The following is a 19,814-nucleotide window of genomic DNA, read 5'->3' on the forward strand; positions in this document are numbered from 1 at the left end:
GAATAAGAGCACTGAACTGAACATAACATTACTGAGCGAGTGAAATCTATGAGTAACTTTGACTTTTTCTCGTCAGTAGACAGTTGTGCAGGCCCATAGAATGATGAAGTAGTTCTGAGCTCTCATTATTAGCCATTTTTACACCAACATTGAATTATTTGTAATCCTCTTTACAGCCTTACTGATCACCGACGCTACTGGTGACGTCTCCTGTAATATGGAGTCCTGTGCTGTCTCTGTGTATCCACAATCGTCCCCCTGCTACAGAGGCTTTCTGTAGTCCATGACTGAAATAACCACAGTGCTGATAGTTTTAATATTTGACTCTCATCATCATCATCATCACACGTAGTGACGGACTGTGAGTGATTAAAAGGGAGACATTTCTTTTGTGTTTATTGTCTAATTGTCTGCAGAAAAGAAACAGCAATTCACACCTGGGCACCAACGTTCACTAAGGTCGATAACACCGGCAGGTGAGGATTAGTCAAAGTGAAAAGAAGATACAATGTGGTCAAGTGTGAGATGGAGGAGCTAAACAGAAATTCACACCTGAGCACCAGCGTTCAGTGGCCTTGTTTGGGTGGTAAAGGGGGGTCTTTGGTGTACAAAAACTGAGAAAATGTCATCAATCTCCTCTTCTGAATAGAATTGCACAGTTAAAACAGTGTGGGCTTGTGCAGTGCCACCAGGTGGGACAGGCCTGAGTCATTGTGACGTCACACACAAGACGTTTAGTCAGCCTTTACTGGGGCTATAAAAAAGAGAACACATGGGGGGCTACACCTCCATTCCTGGAAAGTGCTCTGGGCTAGAAATCACACTTTACATTTAATCCTCATCTGTGATGTTAACGTTCACTCTCCTGAGACCCTATGGTGCTCTCTCCCAGCTGACATTTTAGATAATAACTGAAATCAAAGACTTATGAAAATGAGATTTTTATTGTGTTTTTCAGACTCTGCCTGTTTACAATGCGGCTGTCGTCTCATTATCTACTCAGCTAAATGTCTGAAAGAGAGGACAGGGAAAAGTCTGAATGGCTCAGACATGTTGTAAAAGATCATTGAGAATAAGATGGCATGTCGATAAAAATGTGACGTCACTTCCTGTTGGGTGGGGTTTATTAGAAGGTCCTATGACAGTTTAGCTCAGAGCCCCCAAGTGACACTCATTTACACAAAGTGCCTTCACTGATAAAACTGAACTCGTCAAAGTCGCATCACTCACCGACTACACTGCAGCAGCTGAGCCCCGGCGCCAGTCTCCTGATGCACTGTGGAGTCAGAGGTGTCTGTGACAGGTCAAGTTCCTGAAGTTCTCCACAGCAGCTGATGACATAGGCCAACATATTACAGTCCAGAGGATACAGAGTTGTGTTTCTAAAGTTCATCTCTAAGTCCTCCCCAGTGGCGTCTCTGATTAACTCCTCATTCTGAGTCTCATAGAGCCAGTGACAAACTCGCACAGCTTCACTTTTATCTTGGCCCCGTAGAGCCTGTTTAGCTTTCTGCCTCACCCACTCCTGTATGTGCTTTACAGTCGTCCCCTCAAACTCTCCCAGGATTCCCTCCAGTGTTTTAAGGAGAGGACACCAAGCCAGTCCGGCCATGAATCGAGTGACAATCTCAAATCGGCCATCTTTACACAAGTCCAACTTCTTCAGCAGCTCCTCAATGCCCTCTGGTGGATCATGGTAGACAGAGCAGGCGGCCATGAACTCCTGTAGAGTGAGGTGGTAGAAGATGTACGTTGTGTGCTCCTGAGTGCTTTGTCTCTGCAGTAACCCAGAGAGGAATGGAGAGGACAGGACTGGCTGGAGACTAAAATTAGACATCTCTTGCTTCTCATTAAACTCATGAATATTGTTTTCCACACCATAATAAGCCATCTTTCCCACTTTCAGCAGAATCTGGTCTTCAGCTTCTTGTCTATGACTGGTCAGGGTGTTGTGAAGAAACATCACAAATATCTCAGTGACAGTTCTGGGGGCAGCTCCTCGCTCTTCTTCAGGTGTCATGAAGTGGCTCTTCAGTGCAGAGCAGATAATCCAGCAGTACGAGGGGTTGAAGCACATGGAGTACAAGATGGTGTTCTCCTCTACATACTGGAAGCCTCAGTGCTCATATCAGCAACACCAAAGAACTTCTTAAGGTACATCAGTCTTTGATCAGGGAAGAACCCTACAGTCTCTGCAAATCGGTGAACTCGTTCCTCAAAGTACTGAAAGGCCTTGGTGCTCAGAGCAGCCTCACCAAAGAACTTCTTAAAGTACATCAGCCTTTGTTCAGGGAAGAATCCTACAATCTCTGCAAATCCATCAACTCTCTGCATGTCCAGGACCTTCAGAGCTGTTGGTCTGCTTGTTATCAGGACTGAGCTGCCCTTCAGTAATGTCTGACTGACCAGGCTGGTTACAAGGATGTGGATAGGCACATCAATGTCTGGGTCTGAGCAGAGCTGAGTGTCTGTGAAGTAAAGTTTGTGTTTGTATTCCTCCAGTCCATCGAGTATAAAGAGCAGAGATTCAGGATTCTGCAGGATTTCTTTTACACTTTCATTACTAAGATGTTTATAGTGCCTTACAATCAGCTTGGTTAGAGACTCTTGTGTCTCGTTGTCATTGTCTATCAAGTTCAGCTCCCTGAGATTAAAAAGGAACACAAATTGAAACCTCTGGTACTGAGTGCCTCTGGCCCAGTCAGACATGATCTTTTTGACCATGGTGGTCTTCCCTATTCCTGCCACCCCACTGACCACTACGATGTTGGAGGGATTTACACTGTCAGGATTTCTCCTAAACAGCTGCTCGGTCCAGATTCGCTCACAGTTCTTTGTCGCTCCTTTCTCCCCAAGTTTTTCCTGAGTCTTCCCAACCTTCACCAGTTCATCTTTAATGTCCTGTTTGATGACCATCAGCTCCATGTATTGAGTCTCAAGGCCCACCGCGCTAGTGAGTGGATCTCCAGATGCAAGCTGATCATCCAGCGGTCTCATGGATTCAGACACAGTGGCTCTGTGTGTCTCACTGAGGTCTGCAAGTCAAAATGAGAACAAGTAAGGTGACACAATGAGCAGAGGAGTGGAGGAGCAACTGACCAGAGACATGAGGACCACTTACCTTTAATATGAGGCTCAAGGGGAGGTGACTGGGTGCTGGCCTGGATCTCCTTCAAAAGGTCCGGTCCTGGAGAGACAACAATAAATGCAGAGGAGCATCAGCAGTTTTCAGAGGTACTTTACATTCTTAAAGAATAGAATCATTTAGTGTTTGTCTGCACTTCTGCCTTCAAACATCAGAGTCCAACCACTTCCAGTGTCGGTGTCTGCGTCGAGACCCTCTGTTCTGCCTTTGTTGTTCTTTCCTTGGCTACTGCAGGTTTTCTCCCACATCCTAGTGATGTGCATCTTACATTAACTGAAGACACTAAGCTGATCCCATGTGGCTGGGTACAGAAGTGTGGTCTGTGATGGACTGCCATGCTGTCCATGTTGTGTTTAAGAAGAGCTGAGAATCAGGACCACTCAAACAGTATAGAATGGCTGAGATCAATCCACAAAGTACAACAAGCTACAAGAAACTCAAAGCTGGGGCCAAATTCAATCAGGATGAGATTCTGAACTGAAATGATTTGTTTGTGTGAGCACACGTCTCTTACAGGGTCCTTCATTTAGTTTACTTGATGTTACATGTGCCATCTCTAGCGTGTAACCACCATGATGTGAATAGCAATGTGCCGTGTCAAAAGTATCCATAAAAACAAGTGAAGGAATGAGACATCTTCACCAAAATAACAATAAAAGAAGAATTGATAATAAAATTAATAAACCATAAACAAACATTAGACACAAATTGTTACTGTGGTCTTGATGCTATCATGATTGTCTGACTCCCTGCAACACTCAGTCGGAAGAACTGGGAGAGTAAAATGAATGAATGAAATGAACAAAGTGAACTCAGAGGAGAAATGGAAGGACTTTGCTGTCTTTTTATACATCATCGAGATTAAACTCTGTGATGCCTGTTACTTACTTAGACTTTTGTTCATGAGCATTGACGTCATTATTTGATACATACCTTTGTTACATACTTAGTTGGTAATGAAACTCAGAGGTTACATGATGTATGCTGGATGATCTCAGCGCCCTTCGTTTGCAAGGACAGACATGCAGGTCATGAACTCTGTGACAGAGACCTCCGCTTACAGGAACTCACCTGCAGTGTCTGCTAAACGGTGTGTTTGCCTCTCTGTAAAATGTTTAAAGAAGTCTACTGATTACTAATTGTGTCTGAGAGAGGCTTCTTCATGCCTTTGTGTTTTGTAGGCCTGACTGTTGTGAAGCCCCTTTGCTGACCACTGCAGAAAATCCACTTTGGTGCTGCCAGACTCCTCACCCGCACTGTGATGAGGGACCACATTCGCCTGTTCTCAAGTCTCTTTATTGGATGCCTTTTCTTTTTAGAACCGAGTCTATCAATTCTTTTGTTGGATTTTTAAATGTCTTCACAGCTCTCTCGAGGATCTCATTATCAGGGTGCAGAGATCGGTGAACAGCACCCTGCTGGTTAGCATTTATAGGGACATTACAACCCTCAGACTCTACCTGACACTGTGAGATATTTAGATTATTTTACACTTTTTAAAAAGAATCTGAAAAATGTATTTGAAACTGGGTTTAATGAATTGTGGGATATATGATGTATGATTGTTCAGCCCCACTTATTGATGTGAAACAATTAGGTAACATTTGTTTGTAAAACATCTGCAGTCCCCACAATCAGCCACATTGAAATGAAAAGTCAATGAGACAAAACACAACAACGTCACACCAAACCAGCAAACCCACCTGGGATCACCAACTAGAAACACCGATCAAGGACATTAGACGTGACTTAGGGTAATTAACACAATACAAGAAGAAAAACTGCAAAGAAACCTTCATCAAACATTTAGGAGAATAAAAACAACCACAAAACATGAAAAGAACAACAAACATATACAGCAGATGCCTACGTAGACACATTTAAACCAAAATCGCAGTTAACATACAAAGGCTAAAACCATACAAATTATTGAAAACAACACAACTCACAATCCCTTCTACAGACACACACTGAATAACACATCAATAGAGACCAATGGCACACCAACACAGGAACACCTCACTCTGTCCTGGGGCCTCTCGTATAAATGGTACATACACACTAAAGTGTTGCGTATGCCCGTTTCCTCGCTCATTTCGAGATGTATAAAAACTAAACTTGCCATAAAGCCATGCTCATTCTCACAGTTGTTTTCCCCTTGTGTATTCATGCTTCTGCTTGGTTTTACAAACTGGCAGCACCCAGAATGTCAAAGCAGTGCTACTGTTTCTGTGTCATTTACCTTCTTTTTCAGATTTGCATCCATGATGCGGGATTTATCAAATACACCAAAATTAATTGCATATCGTTTTCAAATTTAATTTACTTGATTGTAATCAATATATAATCGTGCATGGAATGGCCAAACTATTCCAACTGCCGTGGCTGCTTTAGCTTTGTTAGAAGACATCAGAAATGGAAGAATTAGAAGAGAGCGCGTATTTATAAATGATGACAATGATGGTGACTGTCTTCTAAGTCAATTTCGATTTCCCAGAGCTCTCCTCTTGGCGCTGTGTGCTGAACTGGCACCGGCTTTACAAAGACAGACTTTGAGGAATTGCACTCTACCTGCTGCTTATCAAGTTCTGTCCACTCCTGGGTTTTTAGCCGCAGGAGCTTTTCAACGTGAACTTGCTGACCGATTGGGTATTTCACAAACATCACTGAGTCCTGCCATGCCAGCTGTATAGGATGGGATTATCTGCTTGTTATCCAGATAGATAAGATTTCCTTACACTGTGGTTAAAACTGGTGTAGTGGTTGGCTGGGGGTTGTGCCCAGTCACCATGCCTGGACAGACCAGGAGAGGGCAGTCACCCCGCATGGTATGGGGGAAAAGGGCTTCGAGCATAGAAGCTGAACCCTATCAGGGCCCGTGGCCACCACCAGGGGCGCACAGACGTCAGCACTTCCACCACACTCGGAGGTACTGACGGAAGGACTACCAGTGACATCCAGAGTGTGTGGCAGGTGGCTGGGTGTGGTCACTAATCAGCCACCTACTTAGAGGTGCAATCAAGGCTGGAGTCGGGTGAGGAGGAGGACAAGGTCGTGGCAGTGGAGGCGAGGAGTGGTTCATGTGCTCAAGTGGCACTGAGAGCCTACACTTTGGGGGTTTGGTGGTGGTGCACTTAGCAGACAAATAGGACATAGTCAATCAGTGGGTGATGGCTAAACCTGTCTGCCTGTGTGTGCACACTCCAAGTGGTTCCGGGTGCTCAGGTGGCACTTCTGCCACACCAGAAAGTGCCACAGGAAGTCAATCAGGGGTGCCTGGCGCACGTCCGGGTGAGTGTAAAAGGGGAGTCGGGAGCTGCAGTCGGGAGGAAGAAGACAGAGCTCGGTGGAGCGGAGTGGCAGTGGTGCAGGACCGAAGGAGAGCCCTTGAAGAGGGTGTGTGGTGCAGGGGCACCGTGGTGCTGTGTGGTCATTGTAAATAGCTGAGTGAATAAACGTGGACTTTTTGTAGACATTCAGGTGTCTGTCTGTCTGTCTCCGGGGCTGGCTTCCACACTGGCAAACTTCAAAGTGCAATTTACAGCAACGTCCAGTTTTCCAAATGTAACAGGAGCGGTCAGCTGCACACACATTGCAATTGCAAGAGCTGGCATTACATCATCTATAGCTGGAGAGCCTATAAATATGGCAGCTCAGTACTGTCATAGGCGCTTTATCCAACTAGTGTGGTGAAAGGCAAGCAGTTCTTTTAAAGATAGCGAGTCACCTCAAACAGCCATGTAAAGAGCAGAGAATCGATCCGCTGTATCACTTTGGTTCAAGTGGCTCTTGGAGTCGGTTCAAGTAGTTTTAAGTGAAGGACGCCTAACATGCATAGTGGGATGGTGGATAACACATTATATACGTTAAGAGGTTGCAACCTGTGAGACGACAAAGAGCACAGGTAGAATAGGGTTAAAAGTAGAAAAAGACAATTGTTTAATAGAAAAAGAAATGGCTAAGGTTAAAGGTAAGATCTTTTGTCATTATTATAGATTTGTAATTTTTGTTTTTTCTGTAAATAAATAGACATCTGAGTGTATAGCGAAGTGAAAGAAAATAAATGGTGTAACTATTGTGAGTGAGAGATTGTATGTGTAAATTGGGGTCGTTAGGCTGGAGGAAAGTCTAAGGTGATAATACATACTGTATGTAGAACAGAAGACAGGTCTTGAATTTAGGAAACAGAGTAATGGCCGGTGGCTGAAAGAAGGTTTAGGAAGTGAACAAGTACAGGGAAAGTGTCTTTGTGACTGGAGTTTATGAAAGACAACAGCAAGTGTTCTGGACGTGAGAGCAAGTGGACTGATGATGAAATAGGAAGGAGGGTGAGAAGGAAGATCCTATTAACACATTGGGAGATTAGTTAAAATAAATACTTTTAAAAGAGTCCAATCTGAATGTGCTGTGAAGTTCTGCATGCAAGGAGAGTGCGGCTAGAAAATAAGAGAAATGGAGAGGACGTGTGAATAGGACTTCTTTATCTAAAATGTACTGGTATGAAACTGAGTGTTCAGAGTGTCTGCTAAAACTGTATTGTGCACACAAATTTAGAAATATCTCATAAATTAACAGAGCTCTGAGTTAATTTAGGGTAAAATGTGAGTTTTGAAAATGTGTAATATTAGATAAAATGATAAAAATATTTATATATTGTGAACTTGAACCCGGACACAGACAGGCGGACATCGCTTGGATCCACCACACACTGTTTATATATATAAAACATCTTTCCTTCAGACCCTGATCAAGTCTTAGTGAAAAATGTTCTTTGATAATTATAAAATATAAAGGAGACAATGTCTTTCAAGAATAAAATGCTGCTGGTATGCTGTGTGTGTGTGTGTGTGTGTGAAGGTGCATATTTGTTACTGACATTGTTTGAAATGCTTTCATTGAGCTGTTAGGTGATTTAGGTAAAGGTGATATGGTGGCACAGTGGTTGGCAGTGCTGCCCAGCAACAGGAAGTGAATTTACAAACTTGGCATTTTCTCTGTGTGGAGTAAAATAAATGTAAGCAATGTCTAAATGTCTAAAAAAAAGGACATATTCTCTAGCATAGCAAGAAAGCTGGTGATGAGCACTGGCGTCCAGTCCAGGTAGTGTTCTGTATTAAGATATGCTGTACAAAAGGGGGTTAACTAACAAAAAGGGGAGACTGTGCCATTTCTACACATCAACACTCTGGAGAAGCTGCAAGAAACATCTTGACATGACATCAACAAGAAAAGGAGGCATAAACAACTAGCCTTAACAGGGGGTTATGGGTAAGAAAAAATCAATTTAAACAGAGCTAAATATTATATTTCAAAATATTTTCTTTAAAGCACAGTATGCAGTGGTGCAATGGACTAACTACCATGAGAGCATTTATAAATAAAAGTAACATTTTGAATTATTTTATTATAAAACATTTGATACAGTATGAGATGTTGATTACTTTTCCCATCACTCCTTGTTCACAAATAATTTGAATATCTTAAGTATGAAATAGAATGTTGCTGTTGATGTTTGAATGACTACATAGCTGATAATAAGATTTAACTTTATTTTCTATAATTTGATGCTCTAATTAAACATTCCAGCCACTTGTTAAATTGTAAAGCCATAGGTAGAAATGTATGTGTCAATTTAAACAGTAAAATATTAGCTTAAAATTTGAAAATATGAAATATGAATTTCTTTTCTCCACACCACTCGACTTTCTCTTTTCTTTTATTTGGTTTGACACTCCTGGACATTTTTGTGTTCTCTATAGAAGAACTAGAACATTCAGCTCTTGCCAAGTTGTCATATTTAACATGACTGGATTCAGAAGTTTTCACTGACCGATATCCTCTCACTCCACATTCCCTCTAAGGGGGCAAAGGTTGATATATTTAGTTTGCAAAGTTATTTTCATAACAGCAAAGTATGTCATGTGCCAATAGTTTGAATATTTTGAGACAACTGAATGAGGAGGAAGGTGAAGAGAGTGGAACTGAGGGTAGGAACTTTGAATGTTGGCAGTATGACTGGTAAGGGGAGAGAGTTAGCAGATATGATGGAGAGAAGGAAGGTTGATATACTGTATTGTGTGTGCAAGAGACTAAATGGAAGGAGAGTAAGGCCAGGTGGATCGGAGGTGGATTCAAATTGTTCTATCATGGTGTGGATGGGAGCAGAAATGGAGTAGGTGTTATTCTGAAGGAAGAGCATGTCAGGAGTGTTCTGGAGGTGAAAAGAGTGTCAGACAGAGTGATGATTATAAAGCCCACGGTCTCTTAGTGATTCAGCTGAACACAGAAAGAGCCAAAGCACCTATAAAAACGGCGAAGATGACTTCAACACTTAATGTAAGTTCTATCTGCTCTCTGCCCGTTGAGGGCACGTCTATATGTTGTGTGTCCTGCAGCATGTACAGTTCAGGTTTTCCGGCCAACAGTGTAGACAGCTTCACCTGTCAAAAGTGTTTAGTTAATTTAGAGTTGGTCGGGAAAATACGTGAATTGGAGGACAGCGTTAGGAATCTGATAGCGATTAGGCAAACCGAAAATTAGATCAACTCGGTTTGTTTAGGCAATTTGGCTACGTCTGATTCGGCTTCAGTCTCTCCAGGTCCCACTGTAGTCAGTGCGCGGCCGAAGTCAGCGGCACCAATTCAGCCACAGGGCGAGTGGGTAACTGTAAGACGGGGTCTAAGAAGCCAAAATTTAGTCCCCAGCATCCAGGTCACCAATTCAGACCCAGAACAGATTCTCATCACTCTGCAGCGCGCCTGTGGAAACTGAGAATAAGAAAGTGCTCATAATTGGTGATTCCATAGTGCAGAATGTTAGAATTCCAAACTATGTTAAACCAGCAGTTAATGTTAAATGCCTACTTAGGGGCCAAGATTTCTGACATGGAGGCCGCATTGGACCGTGTCGCCGACGATGAAGTATCTACCTTATTGTTGCATGTCGGCACTGTAACAATAGGATTGTTAAGCCTTATGATAATGTTCCCACACGGAGGGTTTAGAGGGACGCACCAGGAGAAGTATAGAATAGGGAAGCACATGTGACTGTTCTGGCTTTAACTACTGTGAAATAAACGGACATAAACTGGAAGTGTGAGTCTGTGAATTTTAATAATCTCGAGAGAGAAACATGGTGGCAGCGTAGGTGACGGAACTGCGCCAAAAGTCACACCAGTTTTCTGTGAAAAGTTCGGGACGCGGAGACGCTAACACGAAAGGAAAATGGAGGGTCTGAGACTGCCGCTGACATTAAGCCTCGATATTAAAGACCTGGCGAAGTCATGGAGAACATGGAAGGAGGAGTTCAGATTATACACGGAACTTGCAATGCCGGAGGCAGAGGAAGACACTAACGTCAGATTATTCCGTTATCTTATTGGAGAGAACAGCAGAGAATTATGTCAGGCGCTGACCGGTGATGTAAGACCTGATGAGTTAAGCATGATCTTCATGATACGTAAATTTGATGAACATTGCAACCTGAAAATAAACAAAACTGTAGAGAGGTACAGATTTTTTTCAAGAAATCAGGCAAGGGGAGAAAATATTGACGACTACGTCACAGATCTCAGAGTGTTAGCAGGCACATGCAATTTTGGGCAGATTAAAAGTTCCCTCATACGTGACCGAATTGTGTGAGGAACCAGTGATGCAAGTCTGCGACAAAGATTACTCAGAGAAGACAAACTGACTTTAGAGAGGTGCATACAAATATGGAGAGCCACAGAACTGTCGAAGGAGAACAGCAGAACAATTGAGGGCAATGCAGAAGTAATACACACAGTGAAACAGGCATCAAAAGAAACAGGACAGCGAATCACTTGTAAGTTTTGTGGGAAAACACATGAGAGGAGCAAAAAGAATTGCCCAGCCTTTGGAAAAATCCAATCACTTTGCAAAAGTGTGCAAAACAAGGATTAACACTGGAAAAAGACAGGTGCATGTGGTGGATGAACAGAGAAATGACGACTGGGAGGATATTCTGAGCATCACAGCAATACGGAAACCTACCAAAAACATAAACCAGATAAAAGAGGAAGAAACACAGAGCGACAAACAGCTTTATGCAGGCATGCTACTAGGCGAGAACCTGGTAACATTTCAGATAGACTGTGGTGCAACCTGCAACATCATCCCAATAAATAGATTAAATCCAGATTCACAGATTGAAGACTCAGAAAAGATTTTACTAACGTATAATAAAACAAAATTGAAGCCAGTAGGGAAATGCAGAATCAAAATTAGAAATCCAAGAAACCAGAAACTATATAGATTAGAGTTTGAAGTAGCAGATGAGTAGATGAGTTAAAACACCACTATTGGGCAGAAAGGCAAGCAAAGCCATGAAACTCATCCGGGTTGAATATGGTAACATTTATGCTGTAGACAGTATAGTGATGAGTGAGAGACCAGAAGAGAACAAATGGTCACTGGACAAAATTAAGAAAGAATATCAAGATGTGTTTACAGGAGTCGTTGAGCTAGAAGGAAACTACAAATTAGAGGTTGACGAAACAGTGAAGCCAGTGAAACTACCGACGCGACGAGTACCAGTCGTCATGATGGCACCCCTCAAGGAGGAATTGCAGAACCTGAAAAAAAGTAAGATCATTGCACCAGTGGAACACAGCACAGACTGGATAAGCAGCATGGTCATAGTGAAAAAACCAAATGGTAAATTAAGAATGTGTATTGATCCAAAGCCATTGAATAAAGCCCTGAAACAAAGTCACTTCCCACTTCCCACAATTGAAGACATCCTCCCAGATTTATCAAAAGCGTAAGTGTTTACTGTCTGTGATGTCAAGCACAGGTTTTGGCACGTAAAACTGGACGAAAACTCACCACATTTTCGACTCCTTTTGGGAGATACCGATGGCTGCGAATACCAATGGGGATAAGTCCAGCATGAGAAGTCTTTCAGAGAAAGCTGACACAGGCCCTAGAGGGTCTACAAGGTGTGTACCTGATAGCAGATGATGTGCTAATCACAGGTGAGGGGGAGACAATAGACCAGGCAGTAGGGGACCATGATAGAAGATTCAAAAAGTTCTTAGATAGATGCAGGGAGAGAAATATCAAACTGAATGCAGACAAGTTCAGACTCAGGAGACAGGAAGTAGCTTATGTGGGACATCTGTTAACATCAGAGGGACTGAAAGTTGACCCAGGAAAAGTCAAGGCAATCACAGAAATGCCACAACCAACAGATGTGAAAGGAGTACAACGGTTAGTGGGCATGGTGAATTACCTATCAAAATTCTATCATCATCTGTCAGATGACTGTGATGTTTTAAGACAACTGACACACAAAGACACAGTATTTGAATGGACTGCAGTTCACGAAGATGCATACAAACAGCTGAGAGAGAACATTGCCAGAGCACCAGAGCTCAAATATTATGACCCAGTAATGGAACTGACACTTCAGTGTGACGCATCAGAAACTGGTTTAGGTGCTGCTTTGACACAAGAGGGCAGGCGAGTTGCATACGCCAGCAGAGCACTAACATGGACAGAGAGGGGCTATGCACAAATAGAGGAGTGCCTGGCCATAGTTTACGGCATGGAAAAATTCCATCAGTATACATATGGCCGACAGGTAACCATGCAGAGCGACCACACGCCACTGGAGAATATTCTCAAGAAACCTTTACTTAGTGCTCCAAAACATCTGCAAAGAATGATACTGCGGCTCCAATATCATTGCATAACAGTTACTTATGTTCCAGGCAGAGAGATGCTGTTGGCAGACACATTAAGTAGAGCGTACCTACCAGAGGGCACACAGGGAATGTTGGAAAAGGATGTTGAACATGTGAACATGATCTACTTGCACCCATTTCAGGGGAGACAATGGAGACGATTAGGCAGGCTACAAAAGGAGATGGTTGTCTACAGACGCTGATAAGAACTATGCAAACAGGCTGGCCACAGACGAAGAAAGACACACCAAACGAAATCAGGCAGTACTACTCAATGCAGGATGAGATCAGTGAGCAAGATGGAATAGTATTCAGGGGAGAACGAGTGGTAATTCCACGTGACATCAGAGGAGAGATTATTCACAGAATTCACTCATCTCATCTTGGCACGGATGGATGCCTCAGACGGGTAAGGGAATGTGTTTATTGGCCAGATATGACAGAACAGATAAAAAACTATATTGGAAAATGTGAGACATGCAGGTCGCTGGACACAAGACAACAAAAAGAGACACTACACTCACATGAAATACTGGATAGGCATGGTCAAAAGTTGGGATGGACATTTTTACATGCCACGACAGAGAGTATCTGATAACAGTAGACTACTACTCCAACTTCTAGGAAATCGACTATTTGCCAGACACCAAATCGGGCACAGTTATCAGGAAGCTGAAGGCACACTTCGTGAAACAAGGCATACCCAATACAGTAATTTCAGATAATGGCCCACAATACTCATCTCAAGAATTCAAAAGATTTAGCCAGTTATGGGAATTTAATCATATAACCTCTTCCCCAGGCTACCCACAGAGTAATGGCAAGGCAGAGTCAGCAGTCAAAACAGCGAAACGGCTGATGGAGAAGGCCAAAGCAGCAGGTGAGGATCCTTACTTAGCTATGTTGGATCACAGAAACACATCAAGACAAAGCCTAGAGGCCAGTCTTTCTCAAATGCTTCTGAGCAGGAGGACAAGAACACTATTTCCGACAAAACAGAGTCTTCTACAGCCAAGAGTGCCACAGACAGCACAAGGACTGAAAAACAACCAAGAACAACATGCAAGATACTACAACAGAACAGCAAAGGACATGGACAAGCTGAAGCCAGGTGACAGGGTGAGAGTTCAACCATTCGAACCATACAGGATGTGGAGGCGAGCGAAAGTCATTCAGTAAGTCGATCAGAGATCTTACCAGGTGGAGTTGGATGCGGGAGGCGTGCTGAGGAGAAACAGATGACACCTCAGGAAAGACAAGGACCCGCCACTAGATGCCACTAGAGCACAAAGCCCAAAAACACACATATCACCAGACAACGTCAAGGACAGCAGGAATAAAACCTGTAATCACAGAGACAGCTCAAGGAGTGCCTCAAGGAAACACAGGACCAAATGACACTATCTTTACCAGAACAGGCCGGAGAGTGATTAAATCATTTTACTTAAGAGACGATACTCAGTAAGCCAGTGAAATTGAGTATATAGTGGTTGAAGGACTGTACAGATGTATATAATGTTTTGGGTTTGTAATATATGTAGTAATGTGTAAATGTTTAACTGTAGGTTACCCGTGTTATTATAGTCAAGGAGGAGAGGTAAAGAAGAAAAAAAAAAATAAAAGGAAAAGGGATGTAACAATAGGATTGTTAAGTCTTATGATAATGTTCCCGCATGGAGGATTTAGGACACGCACCAGGAGAAGCATAGAAAAGGGAAGCACATGTGACTGTTCTGGTTTTAACTACTGTGAAATAAACGGACATAAACTGGAAGCGTGAGTCTGTGCCTTTTAATAATCTCGAGAGAGAAACAGGCACTAATGATATTTATTTACAGCAAACTGACGAGCAGAACTTCATCTCTCTATGCACCAAAGCTAAAAGAAAATGTCGGAATTGAGTTGTATCTGGTCCCTTACCAAGATTATATAGAGGGGATGTGATTTATAGCAGATTGCATTCCTTTCACTGCTGGCTAGAAACCTGGTGTGCAAATAAAAGCATAGCATTTGTGAACAATTGGGATGATTTTTGGGAAAGGCCTGGATTTTTCAAAAGAGATGGTCTTCATCCTAACTGGAGGGGATCTTATGTATTATCCCAAAATATGGCAGCAAAACTGTCTGTTGACTGATTAGAGCACCATCCAGGCCGCAGTCATGTGATCTTCAATCACAGGCTGTTGTTTATCCCACCTGTTATTTTTCTGAAGCTGTTACCCATAATCCCTGTTGTGGGGCATCCAGTAAATTTAGTCTTGATACAAACCATAAATTAATTGATAACCAAAAATAAGGTGTATAATTAGACCAAGGGATAAAACCAGACACTCCACCAGGGGCATCTGTAATAGAAATTTAATTCAAATTAAAACAAAAATATATCAGCAGTTCAGAAAGAACCATGCAGTTTTAAATGCTGTTTATTGAACATTCGCTCTCTTGGCACTAAAGCTGTTTTGGTAAATGATATATATTAAGTACAAAATCTGATCTGTGTCTTCTTACTGAAACCTGGCTTAGTAAATGTGACACTGTTCCCTAGCTGAGGCGTCACCAGATGGATACTCGTTCCTTCATAAGTCTAGAGATTCTGGTCGAGGAGGAGGCCTTGGAATAATTCATTGTAACAAAATGCAAATCACTCCTAAAAATTTAGGCAACTTTACATCCTTTGAGGCATTCATTTTAAATATTAAAACAGATTCCAACACAATTATAGTGCTAGTCTACAGACCACCAGGGCCATATTCATTGTTCATGACTGAATTTAGCAACCTTCTGTCTGATTTGGCTATAAATTATGATCACGTAGTTCTGTTGGGGATTTTAATGTACACATTGATGTGGAAACTGACACTTTTAGCAAATGTTTTACTTATTTGTTAAATTCAGTAGGATTTTGTCAGATTGTCAAAGGTCCAACTCATAATCATAACCATACATTAGATTTAATTATAACTTACAAAGTTGAAATTCAAAATTTAAATATTACTCCATTAAATGTAGTTATTTCCGATCACTTCTTAATTACATTTGATTTAGTTCTGCCCATGCCAAGCACTCACAGATTAAAACAAAGACAGTGCGACATCTAGATTGTAATTCTGCTTCAAAATTTATAGATACCTTGAGTAAGTCGAGTGTAATTGTGGAAAACCATTTAGATCAGTTAACATCAAATGTAAACGTGGAAAACAATTTAGATCAGCTAACATCACATTATAATGTGATGTTGAGAGATGCTCTGGACACAGTGCTCCCCTAAAACAAAAGTGATCAAAGCACATAGAAACTCTCCCTGGTTTAATGAAAACACTCGAGCTCTTAAATTAGAGTGTCGAAAACTGGAGGCAGATGTAGAACAACAAAGCTACATGTCTTTCAAATTGCATGGACAGAGAGTGTAAATAAATATAAAAAAGCCCTCTTTAAAGCTCGCTCAGAATACTATTCTACATTAATAGATAGCAATAATAAAAATCCTAGGGTACTTTTAGAGCAGTGGCTAAATTAACAAATGGGAATTCAGATCAACAGTGCAAAATACCAACAGATATTAGCAGTACAGACTTTATGAACTTCTTCAATGAGAAAATTAAAAATATAAGATCCCAGATCTCAGCATCACAGTACAAACCAAATACTAGCTTAGCAGACCCTGCGCACATTGCATTCAGCACTTTAATAATTTTAATCCTGTAACTCAGGAGGAAGTCTTAACTTTAATTACTAAAATGAAGCCCACTACTTGTTCCCTAGATCCAGTGCCAACAAAACTAGTAAAAGTGCAATGGATGTTCTTGCAGCCTATTCTAAATTTATCAATAGTTCATTACTGCATGGCATAGTACCTGATGCACTAAAAGTGTCAGTCATTAAACCTTTACTTAAAAAGTCAGACCTAGACCCACACATACTAAATAACTATAGGCCTATTTCAAATTTACCATTTCTCTCTAAAATACTAGAAAAGTAGTCGCCAGTCAGCTTCAGTCACACCTTACGCATTACAATTTATTTGAGAAATTCCAGTCTGGCTTTCGCACTGGTCATAGTACAGAAACGCACTAACACGGGTTGTAAATGACATTCTGATATCCTCTGATGAAGGAAACTCCACTGTAATTATGTTGTTGGACTTAAGTGCAGCATTTGACACCATTGACCATTCTATTTTACTGCACAGGCTAGAAAACGATGTTGGGCTTACAGGCCCGTGCTCGCTTGGTTCAGTTCTTATTTATCAAATCGATTCCAGTATGTACAGAAATGTGCTGACAGTACTCCATCATTATACACAGAAGTTCAATATGGTGTCCGCAGGGCTCAGTACTGGGACCTTTACTGTTTTCACTTTACATGCTTCCACTGGGATCTCTCATTAGGAAACATAATGTTAATTTTCACTCGTATGCAGATGACACCCAGTTATACCTTTCATTTAAATCAAATGAAGTTTCTCCGATGTTGTCTTTAATTAGTTGTGTTAGTGAATTAAAGGAATGGATGAATGAGAACTACTTGTCTTTAAATACAGATAAAACAGAGATGTTAATTGTTGGAGGGAATGACGCTGATCACAGCAATATTTTGTCATCATTTAACTCAGTTGGAATCCCAATTAATTTTACTGAATCAGCCCACAATCTAGGAGTTATCTTTGACTCTAGCATGTCATTTAAAGCGCATATTACAAAGTTGTCCAAAACATGTTTTTTCCATCTTAAAAATGTTAGGAAATTAAGGCGCTTTCTAAATAAACAGGATTGTGAGAAATTAATTCATGCATTTATCTCTAGTAGGATTGACTACTGCAATGCGGTGTTCACTGGCTGTTCAAACTGTTCTCTATACAGCCTCCAGTTAATCCAAAATGCGCTGCAAGAATTATTACAAGAACAAGAAAATATGAACACATAACCCAGTTCTTAAATCTTTACACTGGCTCCCAGTTAAGTTTAGGGCAGATTTCAAAATCCTCCTTTTAACATATAAAGCATTAAATGGCCAAGGTCCGCTTACTTGTCTGAACTTATCATGACTTACAAACCTGAGCGCACATTAAGATCTCAAGATGCCGGTCTGCTTAGGATTCCAAGGATTAATAAAATAACAGTGGGAGGTCGAGCTTTTAGTTACAGGGCCCCTAAACTGTGGAATGGTCTTCCTGCTTCCATAAGAGATGCCCCTTCGGTCTCAGCCTTTAAATCCCGGCTGAAGACTCACTACTTCAGTTTAGCATATCCTGACTAGAGCTGCTGATTAACTGTACATACTGCATCTCTGTTGTTAGTCATTAGCACTATAACATAAGTAACATGATAATTATATTTGAATACTAACCCTCACCTATTCTGTTTCTTTCTCGGTACCCAAATGTGGCATTGGTGCCACGCCCACCTGCCAAGTTGTTTGCCTGCCTATGGTAAAGTCATCCCTGATGGAGGATCACAGGAATCATGGGAAAGAGGGTCCTTTCATCGGAGCAGCACTGTTTCAGCCGTGGCATGGCCAAATTGGGAGGCATCTTGATGGATGAGGTCTCCAGGACTCTAAAAATATTCAAATCTTATTACTTCTAAAATTTTTATTTTTATACTGTATTGAGGATTTGTTCTGTTCTGTGTATTGTACTGTATTGTATTGACCCCTACTTTTGACACCCACTGCACGCCCAACCTACCTGGAAAGGGGTCTCTCTTTGAACTGCCTTTCCCAGGTTTCTTCCATTTTCCTACAAGGTTTTTGGGAGTTTTTCCTTGTCTTCTTAGAGAGTCAAGGCTGGGGGGCTGTCAAGAGGCAGGGCCTGTTAAAGCCCATTGCGGCACTTCCTTTGTGATTTTGAGCTATACAAAAATAAACTGTATTGTATTATATAATGATTATGAAGCTGGAAATTGGAGGTGTGATAATGAATGTTGTTAGTGCATATGCACTGCAAGTTGGGTGTGCGATGGGTGAGAAAGAAGATTTTGGAGTGAGTTGGATGAAGTGATGGACAGTGTACCCAAGGGACAGAAAATGGTGATTGGAGCAGATTTCAATGGACATGTTGGTGAAGGGAACAGTGGAGATGAGGAGGTGATGGGTAGGTATGGTGTCAAGGAGAGGAATGCAGAAGGTCAGAGGATAGTGGATTTTGCCAAAAGGACGGACATGGCTGTGGTGAATACGTATTTTAAGAAGAGGGAGGAATATAGGGTTATGTACAAGAGTGGAGGAAGATGCACACAGGTAGATTACATCCTATGTAGAAGAGTCAATCTGAAGGAGACTGAAGACTGCAAAGTGGTGGCTGGGGAAAGTGTAGTTAAGCAGCATAGGATGGTGGTCTGTAGGATGACGCTGGAGATCAAGAGGAGGAAAAGAGTGAGGGCAGAGCCAAGGATCAAATGGTGGAAGTTGAAAAAGGAAGACTGCAAGGTTGAGTTTAGGGAGGAGGTGAGACAGGCACTGGGTGGCAGTGAAGAGTTACCAGACAGCTGGGAAACTACAGCAAATATAGTAAGGGTGACAGCAAGAAGGGTGCTTGGTGTGACATTTGGACAGAGAAGGAGGAAAAGGAAACCTGGTGGTGGAATGAGGAAATACAGGAGAGTATACAGAAGAAGAGGATGGCAAAGAAGAAGTGGGATAGTCAGAGAGATGCAGAAAGTAGATAAGAGTACAAGGAGATAAGGCGCAAGGTGAAGAGAGAGGTGGCAAAGGCTAAAGAAAAGACGTATGATGAGTTGTATGAGAGGTTGGACACTAAGGAGGGAGAAAAGGACTGGTGGGCAACAGAGAGGGACCGAGATGGGAAAGACGTGCAGCAGGTTAGGGTGATAAAGGATAAAGATGGAAACGTACTCACAAGCAAGGAGAGTGTGTTGAGCAGATGGAAAGAGTACTTTGAAAGGCTGATGAATGAAGAGAATGAGAGAGAGAAGAGGTTGGATGATGTGGAGATCATCAGGAATT

The 19,814-nt window shown here is 41.9% G+C and overlaps 2 protein-coding genes across 7 annotated transcripts in view; both read right to left on the reverse strand.

The window, feature by feature from the left end:
* The window catches only part of LOC120521855 (NACHT, LRR and PYD domains-containing protein 12-like), a 1,152,437-nt gene that overhangs the window by 41,750 nt on the left and 1,090,873 nt on the right, over positions 1-19,814 (reverse strand). The window lies entirely within an intron of this gene.
* LOC120521894 (selection and upkeep of intraepithelial T-cells protein 5-like) overlaps positions 1,238-19,814 on the reverse strand; it is a 100,023-nt gene continuing 81,446 nt past the window's right edge. For all 4 annotated transcript variants that reach the window (XM_039743187.1, XM_039743186.1, XM_039743190.1 and 1 more), the window contains 2 exons: positions 3,122-3,187; positions 1,238-3,035 (listed from right to left, as the gene is read on the reverse strand). In XM_039743187.1, the coding sequence (XP_039599121.1) occupies positions 2,101-3,035; positions 3,122-3,187 (1,001 nt within the window). In that variant the 3' untranslated portion in view covers positions 1,238-2,100. The remainder of the gene's footprint in view (positions 3,036-3,121; positions 3,188-19,814) is intronic.

Source organism: Polypterus senegalus, chromosome 2, assembly GCF_016835505.1.
Source record: "Polypterus senegalus isolate Bchr_013 chromosome 2, ASM1683550v1, whole genome shotgun sequence".
Taxonomy (NCBI): Eukaryota; Metazoa; Chordata; class Cladistia; order Polypteriformes; family Polypteridae; genus Polypterus; species Polypterus senegalus.